The sequence below is a fragment of the Mirounga leonina genome, unplaced genomic scaffold (assembly GCF_011800145.1).
Source record: "Mirounga leonina isolate KUSES-001 unplaced genomic scaffold, KU_Mleo_1.0 Mir_168, whole genome shotgun sequence".
In the NCBI taxonomy this organism is placed as follows: domain Eukaryota; kingdom Metazoa; phylum Chordata; class Mammalia; order Carnivora; family Phocidae; genus Mirounga; species Mirounga leonina.
The window spans coordinates 64,163,720-64,190,181 of record NW_023270426.1 but is presented as its reverse complement, the minus strand read 5'-3'; the positions used below and the strand labels follow the sequence as shown (position 1 = coordinate 64,190,181).

Genomic DNA, 26,462 nt, shown 5'->3' with positions numbered 1-26,462 from the left:
GGGAGGGGGCTAGTAACTGGGAAGAAGCATGAGAGCCTTCCAAAGTGAAGCAAATGTTCTCTATCTTGACCTGTGAGATGCTGCATGGATGTATATATATGTAAAAACTCATTAAGCTGTACCATGGTACCGAGTGAACTTTATGTCCCTTACTTCGCTATACCTTAATGAAAAGGAAAAAAAAAAAAAGATAGTAGGAAGGGAAAAATGAAGGGGGGGAAATCTGAGGGGGAGACAAACCATGAGAGACTATGGACTCTGAGAAACAAACTGAGGGTTCTAGAGGGGAGGGGGGTGGGGGATGGGTTGGCCTGGTGATGGGTATTAAAGAGGGCACGTATTGAATGGAGCACTGCGTGTTATACGCAAACAATGAATCGTGGAACACTACCTCAAAAACTAATGATGTAATGTATGGTGACTAACATAGCATAATAAAATAAAATTTTTTTAAAAAAGGAAAAAATAAACTAATAAAATTTTAAAGACAGCTTCACTGAGGAAATACCACTAAAAAGAACTATCAGAATACCACAAAACCAAAGCGAATTCTGAGTTGGCCCTAGGATATCTGACAATGACATGCCCAGCAGCAACTGCTGGAACGAACTGAACCAACGGAATCCATCATCCGTGGAGTAAATGATCCTCTCTCTCAGGCGGTACCATCAGCGTCTCCAGCTCACTCGTTCCCAGCTACCTAAAAATCCTGCTCCTAAGACCAATCCTTCTGCAGACAATCTATCCTTCCCACTGGACGGACCTTTAGAATGTCAAAAAGGATCTCCCAGAGCTCAGCGCCAGCCTCATACTTCTCCTGTATCAAAAGAATACAATCACCGACTTCCTTCACTTCTGTGGAAGAGCAATTTAGGAGATAGATTTGTATGCATCAGAATCCCAGCAGTCGTCTGTGACACTTTCTTTTGATGTCTAACTATCATATCCAGTGATGAAGAGATAAGAGCTGGCATTTGAACAGTCATTTTTTTTCCAAAAAAAAGCACCCAGAACCATATGAATTATTAATAAACTGAACACTATTTAAAATTAACATGGTACCTGCACTCTTATCATAAGAAGAAAAATTAAATACTTACCATTTTGTCTGGTACCAACAGCAGCAATGATTACTGGAACTGAATTTAATGCCCTTTTTATCACCGGAATATAATTATCCTTTACTTCGTGGAATGAGAACTTGTCATTTACGTTGTATTTGATGACAATGATGTCGGCGCTCCCGATTAGGTTTCTAGAGGTATACCAATCACTGTCAAAAATGTCCTAAACCAAAATGCAAAGAGCACTCCTTAGTCTACTTGTCTTCAAATCAGTCATGAAATAAAATGGGACACATACCGTTTTTTGCTATAGTTTAATTTTTGGAATTCATAAAAAGAATTTATTTTCAAATAAGTAACTACCTAAAATTAAAAATGTTTGAAGCCTACCAACTCTTCTATTTTTATGTATTCATTTAGCCTAGACAGCAGTGTAGTTGTTGTACTGTAAAGCAGATCTAGAGAATTACTGAGAGTCTGATGAAATAAGCAAGCCCTTTCAGTATTTGCACTTAAAAATAAGCACTTTGTTTTAAAATTATGCCATACTTTTATCACCTAAAAACTTTGCAAATGTTAGCACTACGCATTAGATGCCAGAGCATCAGTATGAGTAAGGAAGCTTCAAAGGATTTTCTGTGACCCAATTAGACACTGCAGGATTGCTCACTGTTTTAACCAACTGAGCCACCCAGGCACCCTGCTCACTGTTTTAAACTGCAATACACTGTGAACTCTGTGGAGTTCCATATATTGTATACATATTTTAAAAATCTATATATACTTTCCAACTTTATCCATCCTTTGGACAGTACTGTATGTGTATAATGTACATGTATGTGTAGGGACGTATGTTTCATAAAAAGATACTGTGTATTATAAGGTGTCAATGTGGTAAGGAACAGATTTTCAATTCATGTATTTAGCTTATATAAGTTAAAAATTCAGGAGAAACTTTTCAATTTTGAAATTTTCACTTCTGGACTATAGTTAATAATATTTATAATTAGAATCAGGGCCAAAAGTAATTTATTATGAAGCCTACTCCTTAAAAGCTTTGGTATTTTAAAAGTATTTTTTCAAAGTTTTTATGTGAATAGTAGCATAAGAAAAATATATATCTTAATACCACTGCTAAATATGCATTAGTAGGTTTCTTCTCATATTCTAGTTAACTATTAATCATTATTTGTTCTTTCATGCGGCCTTTGGCATATATCTCCAGAATATATTAAAGCTAGATTAAGAAAACAGTTAGATGTGGTTAACAGGTCCAAAAACTGTTGGGCTATGAAAGTTTGCACTTTGAAATATGAGTCCAAAACAGGGTAATAATGCTGGAATCAGTCAATCAAGATCCATGTGACAGAGCTTCTACCGTATGATGGAAAATTCTAGAGAAGTGTTACACAGCAATGCCCTTTTGCAAAGAGAGCTGCTTCTCACCAGTACCTCCACGGTGTCCAGCAAAGCCTCTCCCAATTCCCTATATCCAGCCCAACTCACCCACTTCCTACAAGTACACCCAGAGTAACAAGAACTGCAGAATTTTTAGATATAAATACCCTACTGAAAACAGGAGCATTTAAAAAGGAAGATTAAAAGGACCAAAAAAGAAAAATAAGCAAACTATGGCAATATAAACATCAAAGGCAAAGTCTTGAACTTGAACCAAGAGGGGGGAGAAGTGAAGTGGGACACAGATCAAGAAAATGTGAAAGCTTCCCAGCCGAGCTCTACGCTAATTTCCAAATCCCAAACCACAAACCCATTCAGTTCCAATTGTATCTGTTATAGTATCCAAGCTGGAAGTATGCAAGCATAACAAGGGTACACAAGTATAACAAAGAACAAAGTCAGATGAATGGAATAAAAAACAACAACAAAAACTAAACATAGGTGGGACCAACATTAAACAGCCATTTAACTGAGAGAACAAATCAAAAGTAACTGCTCTTTGCATTCCAAACAGTTTAAAATTCCGGAGTTACTGGAGAGGTGTACTGGGAGAAAAGGAGACTTTCAGAGGAAAATGTCATGAGAAAATGGTTTTGGCATCCGTATCACTGTTGTATCAAGGATATAAAAAGTACAAATAATTTTATTTTTAACACAAATCAGAATTTCAAACCCTGCACAAGAAAATTGTACATGTATTACCTCACTGATTTTTGTGGAATATTTCTGGTAAACAGGAAAAGATCTAGAAGTAAAATAACATAACTGCACAAAAAAGGGAGGGTGGGTCTGAGAGAGACATGCCAAATAATGAACTACATAAAATGAATTTGAAGCACATTTATATTGAAAGGGCCACGTATATACAGCAAGGATCCAGAGTGAGGCTACGGATCTACAGAAGAAACTAGAAAAGAGAAGCACAAACCATCTCATTCCGATTCCAAGGAAACAACACCACATTTCTAATCAAGCTATGTCAAAGAGAAAATGCTCCCCTGGTTTCTAGAAATACGAAGGAAATCAAATTCTCCCTCCCCTTGTAAATCAGTTCCAGGATTTCCTCTAGGAGGTTATGCAACACAAGAGTTGGAGCCACACTGGGAGAATGGAACTCATCTTTTTAAAAATAATCCGGAACTTTACAGCAAAACAACAACTTTATTCTACTTGACGGCGGGGCTGCAAATACAGCACCTACTAAGTACCAGCACTGCTGCCTCAATGTACTGTATTTGTGTAAGTCTTGAATGATGTGTAGGAAAACTTTACTTTTGCTTAGCATAAGTGATACATGGCTATACTAACATTGCAATAGACCCTGTATTACTATAGCAGCTACCACCTCGAGTACCTACTACATGTCAGCGTCGATCCTAAGAACTTTACATGTATTATCTCATTTACTCTTCCGCACAGCCCCAGGAGGGAGTCTTTAGGAGGCAGGCAGTCTTCTTATTTTATACATAGGGAAAAATAGGGCTAAGAAAAGATAGTTGACTCGCCAAGGAAAACCACTAAACAGCAATGTGGGGATCTGAAATCAGGTCCTTTTGCTATCAAAAGCTGTGCTCTATCTGCTTTGCTATACTGAATATTCTGTTCCAGTACATGTCAAGTATCAGCTGATAAATACAATCAACTTGAATATCTCTGATGGACTTTTACTTACCACCAAGAAAAGAAAAGCACCTTATAAAGAGACGCTCTACAAATATATTCCCTTATGCTTGAAGATCATTATAACCCAAAAAAGTGTACCCATACTCAATGCCTTTAACAGGACCAGAGTCTAAACAAACAAAAGGTGGTTAGCACAATAAAGCACAACAATCAGTATACAGCAAAAATCTAGACTACAGAGGCTTATTTTAACCCTTTGGGGAGATTTCATTTACTACAATACCTGGGAGTCCTGCACACGGCCCGACTTGCCAAGCTAACAACATAAACAGGAAAGAGTTAACAGCTCGAAGAAAAAACAGGAAAAGTAATCCTAACATCCTAATTCAGCTTATTTTATTTTCCCTACGTTTATTTACTCTATTCAATCAACATTTGTTCAACTGGGTGTAAAACCATTAAGTTTTTAAACTGTACGATCTTTCACAATGAAATGGCCAAAGTAAGTGTTTCATTTGCTTGCACGGACTTCAGCCAGTGAGTTCCTTCTTATGACTGGCATCATCACTGTGATAAATGGGAGTTTAATATCATCCTGGTTATTGAAAAAACCTGTTTTTCATTTATTTTAGCCCATTAACATAAATATCCTTTAACTGAAAATTTATTTGAGCTAGTGATCTCTTCATCCCGTAATCTGCATAAGTAATTTTTCTAGGTACATTCCATACATTCCTTTAGAGAGGTGTATTAATTCCCTATAGCACATAATACAGTTTTTTTAAAATTGATCTTTAAACGTAAAATCTCACATAATGATAATTTGTATTCTTTTTCAGACACCAAGCTTTCTTCTGTTACAAAATATAATCTTTAGCTTTAGTTATCATATTATAACTCCAATACCAGTAAAGAATTAGAGATTTCCAAATAAGATTAGATGAAAACATTTAAATAATTACTGTTATTGCATATTACATTACTATATTATTGCATACTGAAAATATTTATGTGTCAGAGAGTAGATTCCTTTCTCCTTTTATCAAGCACTCAAGAATCAGACTAGAATTTTATCGACTTCATTACAATTTCTTTTAATTATTGCAAATTTTACAGCTTTTTGAAAAGTCCAAGCAGTATTATTTCTGATTTATGTGTCACTGAAAATAAACAGCTAATATATCAAGAGTATCTGCATTATTAAAATTAAAAACACTAATTAAAATTTTCAAAGGTGGATAGTGTTATAAATGAGTGGTTTAAAATTAATTCTCAAAAAAAAATAAAATTAAATAAAATTAAATTAATTCTCAGTCCCTGTCTCTTCGTCTCCTCTCCAGGGGTCCTATTCCTGAACTGTTCCAGTGAAATTTATTTTTGCTTGTGTTGAGCTTTCAGAGGACTTTATTTTTAGAACACTAATATTACACTATCACCCACAGGGTAGGCATGAAAAAACATTGCTCTCTGCTGGTGAAACTTAGTGACCCCGTCCCTTGGGGTTGTCACATTCAACTGCCAGCTACCAAGGGACAACCTACAGTCGTGAAGCGTGCGAGTAAGTGCTCCATGTTGCCACTGGGGCTTTTTGCCTTCTAAGAGGGTTCTCTGACCGGGCTGCCCCCTGCCTAATGAAACAAAGGAAAACAAAGATTTCCCCCCAAATGTTTAAAAACTCCACCCAGGTGACCCGGACGGTCCACATTCATGAAAGGGGGAAAAGGGAGAGGAAGGAAAAAAACAATGAAAGGAAAGCTCCGTCAGCCTCGGCACAGAGCAGCTGCCACCCCTTACCCAGACGGGACAGTCGTGGACCACCAGCTTGACATTGCCAAACGCGCTGGCCTGATACTCGGTGAACACCGGCCGCGCGACCGTGCTGGTCGCATTCAGCAACAAGCTGCTTTCGTCCCCCGAGACCAGCGGGCTTCTCCCCAGGTAAGTGCGGATGAGCCCCGACGGCCGATTGTCCCGGTGAAACGCGTCCCCCTCGTTCCCCAGCGCCACGATGTGAATGGACCTACACGACAGAGAGGGGGCCAGGGGGAGAAGAGGCGCGTGGTCAGCGCGCGGATCACTTTAATCCGAACAGGAAGGGCGGGGGGCAGCGCGCGGCGAGGATGAGCAAGAGCCCCTCGCGCTGGGGCGCACGACACGCGCCGGGGTAGAGACAATGGCAGGACCGCGACGTGTACGTACATGATCTCAAATCCAAGGGCAGGGCGGCGACTCGGAGAAAAGCGGCTCCTCGCGGCCTCTCGGGGCCAGGCGGCGGCGTATTTACCCGCAATCAGCTCATCCCCGGCCGCGTCCCCCTCGCGCGCCTCCACCGCGGCGCGGCCGACGCAGAGCGGGCCCGCGCGAGCGAGCGAGCGACAAGGGGGCCGGGGACGTGCGAGTCGGGCCGTGTGCGCGCTGCCAACCAGTCAGGAAGTGCCCGGGAACATCCCGAGCGGCCCGCCGCTCCCCGCCTCCCCGGCCGCCGCCGCCGCCGCCAAGAGTGGCCAGGCGCCCGGGCGCTGCAGCCCCCTCTCTGCCGCGCTCCCTGGGCAGGGCAGCTGTCGCCTCCTGCTGCTGCTGCTCCTCCTTCTGGCCGAGAGTGGCTTAGGAGAAAAGCCGGGGCCTCCGCCCCCTTGGCGGGCCTGGCGGGCGGGCGCAGCACGTGCTGGCCTTGGGGGTCGAGCGGACGCCGGGGGCGCGCTCCCCGCTGGGGCCCCCGGGCCTGGCGGCGGCGGCCAAATACAAAGGAGCAGCCGCGCAGGGCCTCGCGGAATATAAATTAATAAATGCAGCGCCCAAGCCTGAGAGCTCCTGATCGCCAATCCGCCTACAGCAAGTTTGTTCAACTCGAAAGCCTGTAACCAGAGCCAGGGAAAGGGGGGTGGGGCGGTGAGGCCCCCGCTCCCTAAAGACTGGGGAAAAAGGACGTTAGGGAAGCTAGGCATTCAGGCCCGTGGGCCGCTCCGGCAGCCCAATTTTTTTCCCCCCTTGGCCTTGACGGAAAGTGTTTTACCACGTCTGCCGCTTTGTCATTTGTCAACATGCACTACAGCTGTTTTCTAAAATCATGCTTGTGAGAAAAAAAATAAAGGCAACATTCATGCTGGTGCAGAAAGGGTTCTTTGTTCACACACCAATTAATTTGCTAATATCGCTTTTGAGGGATTATTTACTATTTCAAGCTATATTTGGCATATTTTACCAAAAACTGCAGGGTTTTTTTTAAGTGCTGGGGTTCTTATTGTCATAGTTGTAAAAAGAAGTTGCGTGTGAGGTGTTCAACGTGTTTACAAGCTAGATGCTAGTTTACTTGGAGATTTTCAGTACACATAATGGCTACATATTTAATAATAGCTCCTTAGACCAACTGAAATAATCACGATCATGCTAATGCAAGGATACTTCAGATTCTTTCATGAAAACGCACTGAGGTAAAGGTGATGAAGGTCTCGGGCCTCAGACTACCTTAATGCAAATGAACACTGGAATCCACTAACACCAAGAAGGGCCAGAGGTTACTGTGGGACTCAGCTTCTCCATAAACATAAAAATTCTCACAAGTGCTCTGTGTTGAAAGCGTTCTTATTTATCCCTTTCCTTATTTATTTTGCCCTACTTTAAAATTTCTTTTCTCAAAAGAGCTGTTTTGAGGGCATGAGGTACTGAAGAGGTACTGAGGTACTGAGTAGGGCAGTGAGAAGACTAGGGTAAGAGGCCTTTGGAATGTGAACAGCTTTTTATTATGGGCCCTTGCTGCTCAGTTGGAAGCAGTATAATACAGTTTCGCATGCTCATAGGGTGTGACAAGAGGCATTCATTCTGTAGTCACTGATTTTTTTTAAAAAAATCTAGTTTCCCTTGCACTAAGTATAATTTCTCTTTTAGTCTCTAGAACATAAGCCATCCTGAAATATTTAAGAGTTTAGGATCACCTTTTCTCTTGGGTCAATAGAAAATATATTTTCTTGTCAGTGCCCTCTAGTAACCACAGGTCAAAAACAAAGACACTAATAATTAATGGATAAAGAAAATGTGGTATGTACCTACAATGAAACATTTGGACTTGAAAAGGAAGGAAATCCTGTCATCTGTTACAACATGAATGAATCTTGGGGCATTATGCTAAGTGAAATAAGTCAGTCACGAAAAGACAAATACTGCATTATTCCACTTACATCAGGTATTTAAGCTAGTCAAACTCTTAGAAAGAATGGTGGTTACCAGGGACTGGGGGTAGGAAGAAATGGAGAGTTGTTCAATGGGTAGAGTTTCAGTTTTGCAAGATAAAGTTGTTCTAGAAATCTATTGAAACAAGATACATATAGTTAACACTACTGTAATGTACACTTAAAAATGGTGAAGATGATACATTTTATATGTTTTTGCCACAATATGAAAAAGGGGGATGGGAATTGGGAACTGGCAGGAAGAGAGACAGCATTCATTTTTTTCTCCTCTGTTATTGAGTAAGTGAGCCAGGCCTGTGCTCGACAGGCATGGGAGACACTAAGATATATAAGACTCAAGTGTTACCCTTGAGAAACTTAGTCTATAATTAATGGTCACTATATTGTAAATATTAATCACCCAATCCTTTGAAAACATACTGGTTCCTTAAATAATTATAATACAGGCTCACACATTCAGTAACAGAGGTAGGTACAAAGTACAAGGATAAAAGTGAACATTAAGAAGAGATCTGTGCCTGTGTGTCATCAGAGAGAAGTTCATAGAGGAAGTGAACATTGTCTTGGGTCTTAAAGGATGAGGAGGAATTGTTAGATATGGAAGAAGAGGAGGGAGGAGGAAAGGGAAAGAGTTTTAGAAAGAATGGACAGACATCATATGCAAATCACATGTAAAGGTATAGAGACATGGAAGATCATGGCTTGTTCAGGGAAAGGCAAGAGCTGAAATTCGTGCTAGAGTGCAGATGCCTCCTTATTACAACAAGCAAAAAAGAGACTGACTTCCCAAGAGATTTCCAAAATCAGACCTGATGATACTCAATTATAGATTAGGAATTCCTCTGTATATATGATGGAGCTCAGCGAGATGCTCACCAAACCCACCTTCTCTTCCAGGACCCATAGCTAAACTACATTTCCCAAAGTTTTTGGATAGACCCATATGATTAGTTTTTAGCAGTAGAATATATTCCCTGCTGAGCAGTTAAGAAAAGTATGCTTTCTCCACTCTCTTTTATCCCTCTTTCTCGTGATTGTATGAAGCCAGGTCAATGTTGCAGCCATGTTTTGAAATTGTTGGTCTGCCGCATCAAGGAGGCCTGGGTCCCTGAAGGACTGGTTATAGCAGAGCTGCCTCACAGCGTGCATTGTACTGGGACATGAGTGAGGAAATGGACCCTTATTGAGTTAAGCTAGACATTTTGTGGTCAATTATTACAGTAGCTAGTGTTACTGATCTTGGCTATTCCACCTGTGATCTTGGACCACAGATCACAGATGGTCCATTTCCTGATATCTTAAAGATTCTTTTCAGAATTATCTTAAGACTACTTTTTTTATAATTATTTTCCTTTTATTTACAATGTTTATTTGGTTTATATATTTGTGGTTTCCCTCAGTAGCATTTAATAAGAAATTTACTTTTACCAGGGTATAACAAATTCAATTATCATTATGTCCTCCAATCTCAAGGTCACTGGGGAAAACAAAAGCAAGTTCCTCTAGCCCAAACAATAGTTTTCCAATTTTCACAGCTGAAATGCCACTATTTTATATTCATTCTAATAGATGTTCTCGTCCCCAGATAAAATGTAGCCACATATGCGTATCAGATATGTATGAGGTAACTCAATGAGTTATTACTGATCCCCAGATCATGATTAATATACCAGCCTTTTAAAAATATGCTGATTTCTTAATGACTAGAGAGGAAGCAAGTGTTACTCAGAGTAGATCTGGAGAATTAAGGTTGGCATAAGATTTTTCCAACTGTGTTTCAAGGAAACTAGTTTTGCACCTGAGGCGGTTGGGGAGAAAGATGGATGCCTAGAGAGATCTGAGCACCACCTTCTCCCATCTCAATCAGACCAGTGTTATTGTCATCTAATTTTTAAAAAATATATTAGTTTCAAGTTTATTTTCAGTAAAAAAGAGGGGATTTCTAACATTAAAAAAAAAAAATTTTTAAACACTTATCTAGAGCAAAGTTCTCCAAAATGGGATACAGAATGTGACCCCTGAAATTTTAGAATAAAGTATTTGAATTTCTCTGTACAAACACATACATTTTTTACCAAAAAAGAGGGGAAGAAATTAAGCTTTACGCATATTGAATGTGAGGACTGGCACCAGCACCCCACTTGATCCATAAGTGGGCAAGCACCTGGGGTGCTCTGGGGAGGGAGGGAGCACAGCAGCACATAATAGAGGAAGGGAGGGCTCTCTCCTTTGTTCGCTTTCAACATATTGCCACATGGTGCAATTTCTATATCTAACTAAGTGGATTTATGTATGATATTTAAGTAAACCAATTGTTACAGCATGGACCAATGGAGATAGTGTTCATAATGCAAGAACAGGCAAACACAATTGGCTGAGCTGACATTTCTGATGCCCTTTGGAATCTATCTACATTGCAAAGTAAAAAACTAATGACTAATCAGATCTGACAAGGTGGCCATAATCATTGAAACTAGAAAGAACATTGTTTTAAATATGAATTTACACCTACTTTTACTGACTTTACCCAAGTGTGTATCAGAGTTAATAGATGATGATATTCTGAACTGATTACAATTAGCTAACCATTTTAAACTAGGTATCCCAGCATGAAGGCAAAACTCCACGATATCTCCAGCATATTTAGTAATGTACTATTTAAGCCAATACTTTTAAAGAAAATTCATATATTACAAATGCTAAAAAGCCTCTTTGAGCTTTCTTAACACTGAAAGTCAAAAAGCAGCATACGATTGGGAAAACAGTTTTCTTCTTGCCAAGATGAAAATGTCTAAAATTATACATGGAACACAAATGGAAAAAAACAACTGCATTCCTCTGACAGTGAATACCTTGAGAATATGCACATAAAACACCGCTAAAGACCCCAAGACACGAGTATTGGAACAAGTTACACAATGTGGGAAGTTTACCATAAAGTTAAACTGAAAGCACAGATGTTTTTAATATGTCTCACATTATGGTAGATAGATTCTGTTATGGTAGATTCTGTTTCAATGTGGTATTTACTAGACTGTGTTTCAATAATGAAATACATTTTAAAATGACATTTTTTTGTAAGCCACTAAAGGAAAGCTATAGTAGAGAAGATAATCTTTCTCTGCTACTTCTTTAAATGGTATTTTAAGTAATACCTGAATTTTTAAAAATAAAAACTATGTTTTATGCAAAACTTGTGTAAGTGTAATCACTGATTGGTTAGTTGTTTTAACAAAAACTTTTTATTAAAGAAAAAATAAAAGGGAGGATTCCAAGCTAAGGTTACAGTGAGCACAACCACGTGAAACTCATTCATGGTACATCTTACAGACAGTTATTCCAGCAAAGAAGTTGGGGCCAGAATACATAGTACTATAAGATGTTAACAATGCAGTTAATTTTGTGCAAACAAGACTTGTGTAGAGTTTTTAAAAATTTCTTCATTGTGAAATATAACACATATACACAGAAAAGTGCATAAAACTTATCATAAGTTAATAATTGTAAAGTAAACATTCCTAAACAGCTCCCAAATCAGAAAATAAGGTACCATCAGCATTCATGCAGGGTGCAGGCACACGTGCTCACACGCACACACACACACGCACACACGTGCACACCCCTGGTGCCCCTCCTCAGTTACAGTCCTCTTCTTTTTTTAAGAGAGAATTATGAGCCTGACTTTTGTGATGATTATTTATTTTCTATATAATTTTACTATCTGTGCATTCTATTTGTTTTGCTTCTTTTTGAACTTTTTAAAGTGCCATCACACTATATATACATTTTTATATCTTTGTTCTTATGTTCATCATTTGTCAAATTCATTCATGTGAATGTAGCTGTGGTTTATTCTTCTCGTTCGTTTGTATTGCTGAATAGCATCCAGTCGATATATAAAAAGCCATTTACTTATCCATCCCATTGTAGATGAACATGTGGGTTATTTGTATTTTTTTCCTATTACAAACAAAGCCTCGAGGACCACTCTTGTTAAATATATTTGTGGGTATGCTAGGTCACAGGGTATGTGTATGTCCAACTTTGGTAGGTAATACCCAACTGACATTAAAAGTAATTTTAATGTTTACACTCTTCTAACAGCAGGGCATCAGAATTCTCGCCTTAATCCTTTACATATTTAAGTATACTTGCTATATGTCAGATATTATATTAAGTACTTTATTGAGTTATTTAATTTTCATAATGGCCTTGATGAGTAGGTTCTATTACCATTCTAATTCACAGGACAGAAAACTGAGGCACAACAGACTAAGTAACTTGCCCACGGCTACATAAACAATGAGTAGGGGAGTTGGGATTCCAACTTAGTAGACTGGCTTGAGTCTATGCCCTCACCTAGCATGCTATGTTGATGTTTGAAAATATTTCCTTATGCAATTTTTGTGATGAAAAACACTGCATGTAACCTATAAAAACTTGTATCTCATAGGATTTTTTAAACCCAGTTAAACATTTTTCAAATAAAATTTCCATGCCATTTGAAGCCATTTGTTAAAAATATAAACATTTACAACACCTTCTCATTAGAGTGTAGAAACAAATGAATAACAGGCAAATTGGAAATGTATTCATTAGATATTAACCAAAACCTTTACATAGCAAGTGGTACTGAAAAATAAGTATTGTGATTTAGTAACCCATCTAAGAAACAGTTCTTCCATTTAAATCCATATATCTTTGTGAGCTCTTTTCAGAGAACCTCTAAATAAACTGAATGTAAAAGTAGACATCTGGGGGCGCCTGGGGGGCTCAGTCAGTTAAGCGTCCAACTCTTGGTTTTGGCTCAGGTCATGACCTCAGGATCCTGGGATCAGCCCCACGGTGGGCTCCCTGCTTAGCACAAAGTCTGCTTCAAGATTCTCTCTCTCCCTCTCCCTCTGCCGCTTCTCCAGCTTGCTTGTGTGCTCTCCTCTCTCTCAAATAAATAAATAAATCTTAAAAAAAAAAAAAAAGCAGACATCTGTGTTGCTGTTTCACAAAATATTAAACCAAGATTTAAAAAATACTGAGACACATTTAATTATTGTTCTCTCTAAAAAGCTTTATAAACAGTAACATTTTAGAGAAAATGTATTTTGTACTATTATTAATACAGTTTACATTTATTTAAAATATTATTTACTTCATCTTTATCTCATCTATTGAAATCTTTGTTTCAGTATGTTATATTGTATTCTTAATGAGTATATGCATGTAATTTATGAAGATATTGAGGGTGTGCTCAAAATTCTTTCTTTTAGGGTACTCAGTCTAAACCAGTTTAGAGACTATGGATCTGACAGCTTGGGCTGTGCTCTAGAGAACAAGCTTAGGGAAACATGGTAGCGGAGTCCTGCACTGCCAGGATGCAGAATAAGGCATCAGGGCTAGCTGCTGGAGGGAGGCTGCAAGAGAGGAAGCAAAGAGGAGATAGGAGAAGGCAACACTGATAAACTACGGACCTACCGGCCTAGAAATCAGCCTGGTGAAAAATGTATTTGTATTGTATTAACTTATCTAGGGAGAGATAAAGCTTGCAAATTTACACAAAAATCGTAAAATTCAAGATTAGCATTTTTTTTTTTTTTTTAACAACAAGAGCTTGCATGTACTTCACAAAGAATAACGAAAGCAAAGTCATATACCAGGGTCAGTAACGATACAGTCATAAGAAAAGTTGACTTTATTCATTTTATTACTTATGTAATTCTTCCTAGAGAAGTAGCTGACAGATTTCTTCTGGTGGATTTCTTCTAAACTGCAAGGCTGCTATATTGTCAATTCTGTTTGGAGAAGCCAAGGTGAAAATCAGAATGATACTTATATGCCAAATCTAACTACCCTAAACTCTTTCAAAAAAGGTCTAAAATGTTCAAATGTTTGTTTGAATAGATATTATCCACCCACCTCCATCATTGTGCCCAACTGTGTTTTTCAAACAACCGTTCTGTTTTCCACTTAAAATGTTACTTAAAAATACCAGAGCATATGTTCCTTTGAACCAGAACTGCTTGTTTCTACCAGCATTTTTCAAAGGATTGAACTTCAAAGAAATCTAGTTGTTCAGCCTTTAATATGCCTGCTTTGTCATTCACTCCTTGAAAAATACATATACAAGTATCATTATCAAGCATTTATTGATGGTATCATTTATTTATGCATAATATTTGTGAATATTTCCATTGGTAGCCATACAGAATATAGAATATTAGATTTAAATGTTGTAACACTTTGCTGATAGACCTTTTTGAAGATCTCTAATACATTAAAAAAATAGATTTTTTCAATATTACTATAATCTGGCTCTAGGGTTAACTGTACTAAAAGTTATGCCATTTACAATAGTAAATTGCTCTTAAGTCTTCCCCATTTCTTACTCTTTCTCTGCAATGCATCCATGCTCTGACCATCCATTGGGCATTATCCCAACTGGCCATTTCACAAGCCTGCTTTGAAATGTTCTCCTTTTTCATTCAACAGTTTGGACAAACCAATTCACCTGACTCCTGCTCTCATACAATACTTCTGATCCTTATGTTTCTCACCTTGCTTTTTACTTTTCACTCCCAAGTCTATAATCCTGTCTGCAGTTAAAGACTATTTTACAGTGAACAACAATTGAAATTTTCTTAGATGCTTTTTTTTCTAAGAAAAGCCCAGCTTATTCCATTAAATATTAAGTTAACAGGTTGTATCCTTGGTGAATAGTCCTTTTGGCATCCTAAAATCACCTAGTGAGGCTTTAAATTTTTCAGCTTAAGGACATTTTTTTTCTCTTCTTTTGTCTTGATTCTCACTTTCTCCAGAGATCCCCTGGGCATATTTTTACTGACAGTCATCACCATACTTTAGAGCCCATTCAATGTTTTAAATCTTAATATGGGACTTCAGTATTATTTTTGATTGATACTCTCTCTTCTCATCTTCAAATTGAAATATCTAGACTTGTATAGTTATTATCATCTTTCCAGTTATACTACCAGTTTTTTTCCCCACTGTAGCCAGATCCAAACCCCCTTCCCAACCATTTACTGCCCCCACTCCTACAGGGCCGATACTATTTCTGCTAATAAAGGGGCATGTCCAATGTTCCTCCTCAAGACGTTCTAGTGTTACAAGCTCCTTCCAGTTATAGGACCAGAGTGGGACAAGGGCAATTCAATCTACATTAAAAAAAATTCAGTATTTTTCTGAGGGGGGAGGGGCAAGATGGCGGGGGAGTAGGAGACCTAAATTTCATCTGGTCCCAGGAATTCAGCTAGATAGGGATCAAACCATTCTGAACACCTACGAACTCAACAGGAGATTGAGAAAAGAATAGCAACAACTCTCTGAACAGAAAAGCGACCACTTTCTGGAAGGTAGGACGTGCAGAGAAGTAAACCCAAGGCGACATTCGGGAAGACAGACGACAGGAGAGGGGGCCTCCGTCGGCTGCTTGTGGCAAGTGATAGAGCAGCAGAGCACAAAATCGGAACTTTTAGAAGTCGGCTCCGCTGAGGGACGTCGCTCCAGCGGCTAAGCGGGAGGTGGAGCCCTCTTTGGGACAGTGTGGTCTCAGGACCCTCGGGGTCACAGAAAGACTGGGGGTGCCTGAGTGTGGCAGACTCGGTATCGGAGCGGGGAAGCCAGCTGCAGAGACGGAGCCCAGGAGTGGGCTCTCAGCTCAGGGTTGCCATAAACTGTGATCCGCGGCACAGTTGGGCCACTGTTCCTCCAGCAGGGACACAACAAGTGCCAGATCCGGGGACACTCCCCTTCCTCCCCCAGGAGGAGTGGCGTGGAGCGCACCACAAGGATCTGCTGGGTTTGGAGACTCCACACAGGGTCGGGTGCCGGAGACAGAAACGATCCGTCACAGGCCGGGTGAGTGCGGAGTGCAGCCGGAGACCGGGGAGACGGGAGTGACTGACTGGTTTTTCTGGGGGCGCACTGAGGAGTGGAGCCCCGAGTTCTTGGCTCCTCCAGGGTGGAGATTGGGAGGCCACCATTTCACTCTTGGCCTCCAAAGCTGTACAGAAAGCTTGCAGGGAACAAAAGCTCTCAAGAGCAAATCGGAGCAGATTACTTAGCTCAGACCCAGCAAGGGTGGGGCAATTCCACCTCCAGCAAAGACATTTGGAAACCAGGGCAATAGGCCCCTCCCCCAGAAGATCAGCAAGAACAGCCAGCCAAGACCAAGTTTACCGACCAATGAGAACGGCAGAACTCCAGCGCTAGGGGAATACTGCACATAGAATTCATGGCTTTTCCCCCATGATTCTTTAGTTTTTCAAAGTTAATTTTTTTTTAACTTTTTCTTTTTTTGAATTTTTCTTTTTCCCTTTTTCAACCAACATCTTATCAATCCCTTTTTTAAAAATCTTTTTTATTTTTCACTTTTAGAGTCATATTCTATCCCTTCGTAGTACTTAACCTTATTTCTCGTATAAATATATAAGTTGTTCTCTCTTTAAAATTTTGGGATACAGTTTCTTCTAACAGACCAAAATATACCCTAAATCTCTAGTGTATTGCTTTGTTCTACTCTCCTGCCTGATCACATTCTCTCCCCTTTTTTTTTTTAATTCCTCTTCTTTCTTTTTCAACCAACTTTTTTTTTTTTTAAGATTGTATTTATTTATTTGCCAGAGAGAGAGAGAGAGAGAGTGTGAGAGCACAAGCGGGGGAGCGGCAGGCAGAGGGAGAAGCAGGCCTCCCGCTGAGCAGGGAGCCCGATGTGGGACTCCATCCCAGGACCCTGGGATCATGACCTGAGCTGAAGGCAGACGTTTAACCAACTGAGCCACCCAGGGGTCCCTCAACCAAGTTCTTATCAATTCCTTTTATAAAATCTTCTATAATTTTCATCTTTACAGTCATATTCCATCCCTTCATTGTATTTGCCCTTATTTTTGTACATATATAAGATTTTCTTTCTTTAAAATTTGGGAAGGCACTTCTAACAGACCAAAATACGCCCAAAGTCTAGTGTGTGAAACTGATCTAGGCACCAGCCTGATCATGTTTGATCATATTCTTTTTATTTTTTTAATTTTTTTTTTTCTTTTTTATTTCTTTCCCTTTCTTTTCCCCCAGTTTCAGGTCTCTTCTGATTTGTTTAGTGTATATTTTTCTGGGGTCATTGTTACCCTGTTAGTATTTTGTTCTCTCATTCATCTATTGTCCTCTGGACAAAATGACAAGACAGAAAAAATCACCTCAAAAAAAAGAACAAGACGGGCGCCTGGGTGCCTCAGTCGTTAAGTGTCTGCCTTCAGCTCAGGTCATGATCCCAGGGTCCTGGGATCGAGCCCCACATTGGGCTCCCTGCTCAAGGGGAAGCCTGCTTCTCCCTCTCCCACTCCCCCTGTTTGTGTTCCCTCTCTCACTGTGTCTCTCTCTGTCAGAAAAATAAATAAAATCTTAAAAAAAAAAAAAGGAACAAGAGGCAGTACCAACTACCAGAGACCCAATCAATACAGACATTAGTAAGATGTTGGAACTAGAGTTCAGAATGACGATTTTAAAGATGGGCTTGAAAAAAGCATGGAAGATACTAGAGAAACCCTTTCTGGAGAAATAAAAGAACTAAAATCTAACCAAGTTGAAATCAAAAAGGCTATTAATGAGGTGCAATAAAAAATGGAGGCTCTAACTGCTAGGATAAATGAGGCAGAAGAGAGAATTAATGATATAGAAGACCAAATGATGGAAAATAAAGAAACTGATAAAAAGAGAGATAAACAACTACTGGATCATGAGGGTAGAATTTGAGAGATAAGTGATACTGTAAGACAAAACAATATTAGAATAACTGTGATCCCAGAAGAAGAAGAAAGAGAGAGGGGGGAGGAAGGTATATTGGAGCAAATTATAGCAGAGAACTTCCCTAATTTGGGGAAGGAAACAGGCATCAAAATCCAGGAGGCACAGAGAACCCCCCTCAAAATCAATAAAAATAGGTCAACACCCTGACATCTAATAGTAAAACTTACAAGTCTCAGAGACAAAGAGAAAATCCTGAAAGCAGCTCGGGACAAGAGATCTGTAACCTATAATGGTAGAGACCTGGCAGGCCAGAGGACTGGCATGATATATTCAGAGCACTAAATGAGAAAAATATGCAGCCAAGAATACTATATCCAGCTAGATTGTCATTGAAAATAGAAGGAGAGATAAAAAGCTTCCAGGACAAACAAAAACTAAAAAAATTTGTGAACACCAAACCAGCCCTACAAAAAATATTGAAAGGGGTCCTCTAAGCAAAAAGAGAGCCTAAAAGTAACACAGACCAGAAAGGAACACAGACAATATACGGTAACAGTCACCTTGCAGGCAATACAATGGCACTAAATTCCTATCTTTCAATAGTTACCCTGAATGTAAATGGGCTAAATGCCCCAATCAAAAGACACAGGCTAACAGACTGGATTAAAAAACAAGACCCATCAATATGCTGTCTGCAAGAGACTCATTTTAGAACCAAAGACACCCCCAGATTGAAAGTGAGGGGGTGGAAAACCATTTACCATGCTAATGGACACCAAAAGAAAGCTGGGGTGGCAATCCTTATATCAGGCAAATTAGATTTTAAACCAAAGACTGTAATAAGAAATGAGGAAGGACACTATATCCTACTTAAAGGATCTATCCAACAAGAAGATCTAACAATTGTAAATATCTATGCCCCTAACATGGGAGCAGCCAATTATATAAGGCAATTAATAACAAAAGCAAAGAAACACATCGACAACAATACAATAATAGTGGGGGACTTTAACATCCCCCTCACTGAAATGGATAGATCGTCTAAGCAAAAGATCAATAAGGAAATAAAGACTTTAAATGACACACTGGACCAAATGGACTTCACAGACATATTCAGAACATTCCACCCCAAAGCAACGGAATACACATTCTTCTCTAGTGCCCATGGAACATTCTCCAGAATAGATCACATCCTAGGTCATAAATCAGGTCTCAACCGGTACCAAAAGATTGGGATCATTCCCTGCCTATTTTCAGACCACAATGCTTTGAAACTAGAACTCAATCACAAGAGGAAAGTCAGAAAGAACTCAAATACATGGAGGCTAAAGAGCATCCTACTGAAGAATGAATGGGTCAACCAGGAAATTAAAGAAGAATTAAAAAAATACATGGAAACCAATGAAAATGAAAACACAACTGTTCAAAATCTTTGGGATGCAGCAAAGGCAGTCCTAAGAGGAAAGTATATAGCAATACAAGCCTTTCTCAAGAAACAAGAAAGGTCTCAAGTACACAACCTAACTCTACACCTAAAGGAGCTGGAGAAAGAACAGCAAATAAAGCCTAAACCCAGCAGGAGAAGAGAAATAATAAAGATGAGAGCAGAAATCAATGAAACAGAAACCAAAAAACAGTAGAAGAGATCAACGAAACTAGGAGCTGGTTCTTTGAAAGAATTAACAAGATTGATAAACCCCTGGTCAGACTTATCAAAAAGAAAAGAGAAATGACCCAGATAATTAAAATCATGAATGAAAGAGGAGAGATCCCAGCCAACACCAAAGAAATACAATTATAAGAACATATCATGAGCAACTATATGCCAGCAAATTAGATAATCTGGAAGAAATGGATGCATTCCTAGAGATGTATAAACTACCAAAACTGAACCAGGAAGAAATAGAAAACCTGAACAGACCTATAACCACTAAGGAAATTGAAGCAGTCATCAAAAATCTCCCAACAAACAAGAGCCCAGGGCCAGATGGCTCCCAGGGGAATTCTACCAAACATTTAAAGAAGAATTAATACCTATTCTTCTGAAACTGTTCCAAAAAATAGAAATGGAAGGAAAACTTCCAAACTCTTTCTATGAGGCCAGCATTACCTTGATCCCAAAATCACAAAGAAGAATTACAGACCAATATCCCTGATGAACATGGATGCAAAAATTCTCACCAAAATACTAGCCAATGGGATCCAACAGTACATTAAAAGGATTATTCACCACGACCAAATGGGATTTATTCCTGGGCTGCAAGGTTGGTTCAACATCCACAAATCAATCAATATGATACAATACATTAATAGAAGAAAGAACAAGAACCATATGATCCTCTCAATAGATGCAGAAAAAGCATTTGACAAAGTACAGCATCCTTTCTTGATTAAAACTCTTCAGAGTATAGGGATAGAGGGTACATACCTCAATATCATAAAAGCCAGCTATGAAAAACCCAGAGCAAATATCATTCTCAATGGGGAAAAATGGAAAGCTTTCCCCCTAAGTCAGGAACACGGCAGGGATGTCCACTATCACCACTGGTATTCAACATGGTGTTAGAAGTCCTAGCCACAGGAATCAGACCACAAAAAGAAATAAAAGGCATCTGAATTGGCAAAGAAGAAGTCAAACTCTCACTCTGCAGATGATATGATACTTTGTGAGGAAAACCCAAGACTCCACCCCAAAACTGCTAGAACTCATACAGGAATTCAGTAAAGTGGCAGGATATAAAATCAATACACAGAAATCAGTTGCATTTCTATACACCAACAACAAGACAGAAGAAAGAGAAATTAAGGAGTCAATCCCATTTACAATTGCACCCAAAACAATGAGATACCTAGGAATAAATCTAACCAAAGAGGCAAAGAATCTGTACTCAGAAAACTATAAAATACTCATGAAAGAAATTGAGGAAGACACAAAGAAATGGAAAAACGTTCCACACTCATGGATTGGAAGAACACATATTGTGAAGATGTCAATGCTACCTAGAGTAATCTACACATTCAATGCAATCCCTATCAAAATACCATCAACTTTTTTCAAAGAAATGGAACAAATAATCCTAAAATTTGTATGGAACCAGAAAAGACCCTGAATAGCCAGAGGAATGTTGAAAAAGAAAACCAAACCTGGTGGCATCACAATTCTGGACTTTAAGCCTAATTACAAAGCTGTGATCATCAAGACAGTATGGTACTGGCACAAAAACGGACACATAGACCAATGGAACAGAATAGAGAGCCCAGAAATGGACACTCAACTCTATGGTCAACTAATCTTTGACAGAGCAGGAAAGAATATCCCATGGAAAAAAAAAACAGTCTCTCCAACAAATGGTGTTGGGAAAATTGGACAGCCACATGCAGAAGAATGAAACTGGACCATTTCCTTATACCACACACAAAAATAGACTCAAAATGGATGAAAGACCTAAATGTGAGACAAGAGTCCATCAAAATCCTAGAGGAGAACACAGCAACAACCTCTTCGACCTCAGCCACAGCAACTTCTTGTGAGACACATCTCCAAAAGCAAGGGAAGCAAGGGCAAAAATGAACTATTGGGACTTCATCAAGATAAAAAGCTTTTGGGGCGCCTGGGTGGCTCAGTTGGTTAAACAACTGCCTTCGGCTCAGGTCATGATCCTGGAGTCCCGGGATCGAGTCCCGCATCGGGCTCCCTGCTCGGCGGGGAGTCTGCTTCTCCCTCTGACCCTCCCCCTCTCATGTGCTCTCTCTCATTCTCGCTCTCTCAAATAAATAAATAAAAATCTTTAAAAAAAAAAAAGATAAAAAGCTTTTGCACAGCAAAGGAAACAGTCAACAAAACCAAAAGACAACTGATAGAATGGGAGAAGATATTTGCAGATAACATATCAGATAAAGGGCTAGTATCCAAAATCCATAAAGAACTTATCAAACTCAACACCCAAAGAACAAATAATCCAATTAAGAAATGGGCAGAAGACATGAACAGACATTTCTGCAAAGAAGACATCCAAATGGCCAACAGACACATGACAAAGTGCTCAACATCACTTGGCATCAGGGAAATACAAATCAAAACCTCAATGAGATACCACCTCATACCAGTCAGAATGGCTAAAATTAACAAGTCAGGAAATGACAGATGTTGGCAAGGATGAGGAGAAAGGGGAACCCTCCTACACTGTTGGTGGGAATGCAAGCTGGTGCAACCACTCTGGAAAACAGTATGGAGGTTCCTCAAAAAGTTGAAGATAGAGCTACCATATCACCCAGGAATTGCACTACTGGGTATTTACCCCAAAGATACAAAAGTAGGGATCTGAAAGGGTACATGCACCCCAATGTTTATAGCTGCGATGTCCACAATAGCCAAACTATGGGAAGAGGCAAAATGTCCATCAACAGATGAATGGATAAAGAAGAGGTGGTATATATATACAATGGAATATTATGCAGCTGTCAAAAAATGAAACCTTGCCATTTGTAACGATGTGGATGGAACTAGAGGGTATTATGCTAAGCGAAATAAGTCAATCAGAGAAAGACGTATCATATGATCTCACTGATATGAGAAATTCTTAATCTCAGGAAACAAACTGAAGGTTGCTGGAGTGGTGGGGGGGTGGGAGGGATGGGGTGGCTGGGTGATAGATTTCGGGGAGGGTATGTGCTATGGTGAGCACTGTGAATTGTGTAAGACTGATTAATCACAGACTTGTACCTCTGAAACAAATAATACATTATATGTTAAAAAAAAAAGATAGTAGGAAGGGAAAAATGAAGGGGGGGGATCGGAGGGGGAGAGGAACCATGACAGACTATGGACTCTGAGAAACAAACTGAGGGTTCTAGAGGGGAGGGAGGTGGGGGTTTGGGTTAGCCTGGTGATCGGTATTAAAGAGGGCACGTATTGAATGGAGCACTGGGTGTTATACGCAAAAAATGAAATCATGGAACACTACATGATGTAATGTATGGTGACTAACATTATAAATAAATGATTATGTTGATTAACATAATAAAATAAAATTTTTTTAAAAATTCAGTATTTTTATTCAAAAGTATCTAGACCTTTCTCAGAGAAGTGATAAGTAGGAGAAACAAAGCAAAGATGATTCCAGAGTAATCCCAGTGGCAAGCAGAGCTTCTCAAAGTTTCCACTGAAATATCCCCCAAAAGAGAGGAACCTAAACAACCATCCCCCAACATCCTATCCGTAAACTCCCATCCTTCCCCACTACAAGCCCAGGGCTTTGTTTAAATTCTCCAGTTTTGCTTTAAGCCATAGTGTATCCTTGCTGATTTAATATAAAAATAAGGATTAAATTACTTACCAGCAGGTAAAATTAAAGGATGTGCATGTTTATACTGTGACTTTTTTTTTTCCAAATACTGAATTGGCAAATCATTAGGAGAATTTATGAAATTCTGAAGGGCAAGAAACTCCTTTCTTCTAGTGAAATCTAGCAAGAAATGACATTTTGTTGAACTGGTTAGTTAGTTATCTTTTTATAGGTGAACAGAAACAAAAGAATAATCAGTAATTGTTATTGGAATGGTTGCCATGTTGGAAAAAATCCTGTTTTTGCCAGTCATTATGTCCCACTCTTCAGAGTAGTGGGAAAAGTTTATGATTCTATGAACAAGAAGAATGAGACACTCAGAAATGTGCAACTCTGGCATAACACAAGAAGCAATGAAGTATAATACAAACAAAACAAACCAGTCGAAAGAGCAGAGTCTGCTTTGTTTTGTTACGAGCATTTTAGAACTCACAAGCTGTAGCCTTAAAATGGAACAGTCTGTTACTAGGTCACTACCCATGAACAGTCACAAATTATATACACTGTTAATAACTCCCCGGTGCTAGACTCTAGAATTAGGAGACATTTTCAGCCACTGTATTTTATTAACTATGATTTCTAATACATTACTTAGTCCTCTTGCATTAACTGAGATTACCATGATGTTTTGCTAACAACTCCATCGTGGTCTCAAGGATTTTTATTGCTGGAGGTAAAAGTGATTTCAATAGAGTTGCTTTTCTAAACAACCAAGTTAGAAGTGTTATAGGGAGAGGCCAGCTGGGCCAGGCAGGCTGGCCTCAGGATGATATTGCCTCAGTCAAGTCACATTTTCCAGGGCTCATTCCTCAGTTTTGCAAGTCCAGAAACTTAATTTTGTCAGGGTTCCCAGAGTTGATCATACTCAAGGGATGAGGTTTGTGCTAACTCAATGCACAAGAGGCCAGTGTATAAACTAGAACACCAATTTGATCATTTATAATGAGAAGGATAACTATCAAAGGGCCTAGAAACCTATGATATGTAGCCAACACCTTCTTTTTCCTGCAGGAAAGTCTACATGGAAAGTCTGCTTTTATCCTTTCAGCTCAGCAAACATTTATTAAGTACTTAAGGTACAGGTCATTTTGATCCCAAGGATGTTTTGTATATATAAACAAACATTTTAATTGGAGTTATGCCAGCATTGAATTGTTAAGGGGGCATTATTTTTCAGAGAAAACTGGAAATTTGTGCCAATTTATAACTTGATCAGTTTTCTAAAGTTTTCTCTTCTGATTGGCAAGTTTGGCCTTAGGAGATACTAATATCTATCTACATGATGGAATTAGCCACAAAGATCATCCAATAGCTATATTTACAAAGCCATCTTCTAAATATGGTCCTTAGCCTAGAGCTTCAAAAGAATCTGATAACCTACTGAACTAGTATGCAGACATTTGTGTTTAATGCACATGTGTTCTTTACTACTAGATTCTCAGATCAGGGAGTGACCTAAAAACTTGGAATCTCCCAGAGCCCACCTTGGCAATCTGGGATACCAATACCACCCACTACTCAAAATCAGCGCATTTCTAGAGTGAATTCTTGAAGGCTTTATAGACAATTTAACCTAAAATGCCCCATTCCCTGATATCCTTATTACAGGCCCAACTATAACTTATCCTGGTCATCTAGGTTTGCCTATGCATTTTTTTCCGGCAAAACTTTTCTAGTTTACCTTCTGGAATTCCAATTGGGGTAGAGGGGAGAACTAGACCATTATTCCTCTATCTTCCTGAAGAGCTGTTCTTCTGACCCAAAGAGCCATTTACTGTACTTCCTTCTACCTGTCCTTGTGCTGTCATTTAGCAACCTCCCAGTCAACCCCACCCCCACTTCATGCAATGTGTACTATTTTTCTTTCTATTTCAAATATGTCTATGATCCTCCATGATATCAGTGTCCACATGAACTACTCTTTCAACTTTTTAGCCTCTTCATCTTTGATGACCTTCACCTCCACTCCACTTTATCCCTCCTTTCCCATGGCCAGTCTTTAGTTATTATTGCTACCTACAACTATTTCCCATTCAGATATTCTACAGCCTGGTCATACAACCTTCCATCCTTCCATTTCCATCATTCAGTTACTCCCTACCCATGCTCTCATATAACATCCAAACCCTTGACCTTTCTTTGTTCTCCCTCTCTGCTAGCCCTCTTCTGTCTTCATTTCCTGTCCTATCCATTTGAGAGCCCATGGTGCTTCTTTGTCCTTAGCCTCACATTCCTTGTTCTATTGTCCTTCAGTCCAAAACCCCAACCCTGGATCAATCCAGGTGTCTGATTTTTCTATACCCATATGTGGGTTGCTAAATAATGCTGTATAAGTCACCATACAGATTGATGGTGCTATAAATTCATGGTCTCCAACTTCAACTGGGTATTTGGTACTTCTTGGCAAACCTGGTTGTTGTTCTTGTTCTCCAAAGTAGTTCAAGCTTTCTCCCTGTCTTCAGTCTCAGATTTGATATCTCTTCCCCTCCTTCTCTTCCCTCATGCTTTCTGTCCCAGAGAAGAAAGAAGCATCAGATGGGGAACTCCCCTCAGCTTCCCACTACTAAGCTGGCAAATTTATATGCAGCCACATACATCTTTCTCTTTTTCCTTCAGTCACAGTGCAATAAATATCCCTCATCTTATTGAAGGCTAATCCCTCTGGTAGTGCTGTGTGTGCTTCCCCTTTCGACACTGGAGGAACTGCACTCCATCTGTTTCCCCTTTCTTCTCTGGTGGCTTCAACATTTACCTCTTTACTATTCATTACTGTCAGTATTTAAACATGTCCAAGTCTCTAGCTAATATTTTTCTTCCCCATTTGGCTCAAAGCAACTTTTTTTTTTAAAAGAAAATATCTTTTAGTTCTGAGTTATTTAATTATTTCACTTGTCAGGACTTGTATGCTTGTATATAACAAATTTCTATTGTTTTAAACAGACTATTTTAAGTGCTACAAACTTGCTCACCTGGAAAATTGTTAAGAATTTTAAAACTCAAGTATTATACAAGTTCTTACTGTTCAGTATTGT

The 26,462-nt window shown here is 39.3% G+C and overlaps 2 protein-coding genes across 6 annotated transcripts in view; one reads left to right on the top strand and one right to left on the bottom strand.

Annotated features, from left to right (window-relative positions):
• Nucleotides 1–26,462, bottom strand: part of RHOBTB3 (Rho related BTB domain containing 3) — a 155,899-nt gene that overhangs the window by 114,662 nt on the left and 14,775 nt on the right. For 4 of the 5 annotated variants that reach the window (XM_035014890.1, XM_035014889.1, XM_035014886.1 and 1 more), the window contains exons 2-3: nt 5,940–6,165; nt 1,101–1,287 (exon numbers count right to left, since the gene is read on the bottom strand). In XM_035014890.1, coding sequence (XP_034870781.1) covers nt 1,101–1,287; nt 5,940–6,165 — 413 coding nt within the window. Of the gene's footprint in view, nt 1–1,100; nt 1,288–5,939; nt 6,166–6,344; nt 6,515–26,462 lie in introns of those variants that run through there. The other variant, XM_035014888.1, reaches the window with a different exon arrangement.
• SPATA9 (spermatogenesis associated 9) overlaps nt 5,666–26,462 on the top strand; it is a 74,165-nt gene continuing 53,368 nt past the window's right edge. The window contains exon 1 of the mRNA XM_035014891.1: nt 5,666–5,703. The gene's annotated coding sequence lies outside the window, so the exon portion shown is untranslated. The remainder of the gene's footprint in view (nt 5,704–26,462) is intronic.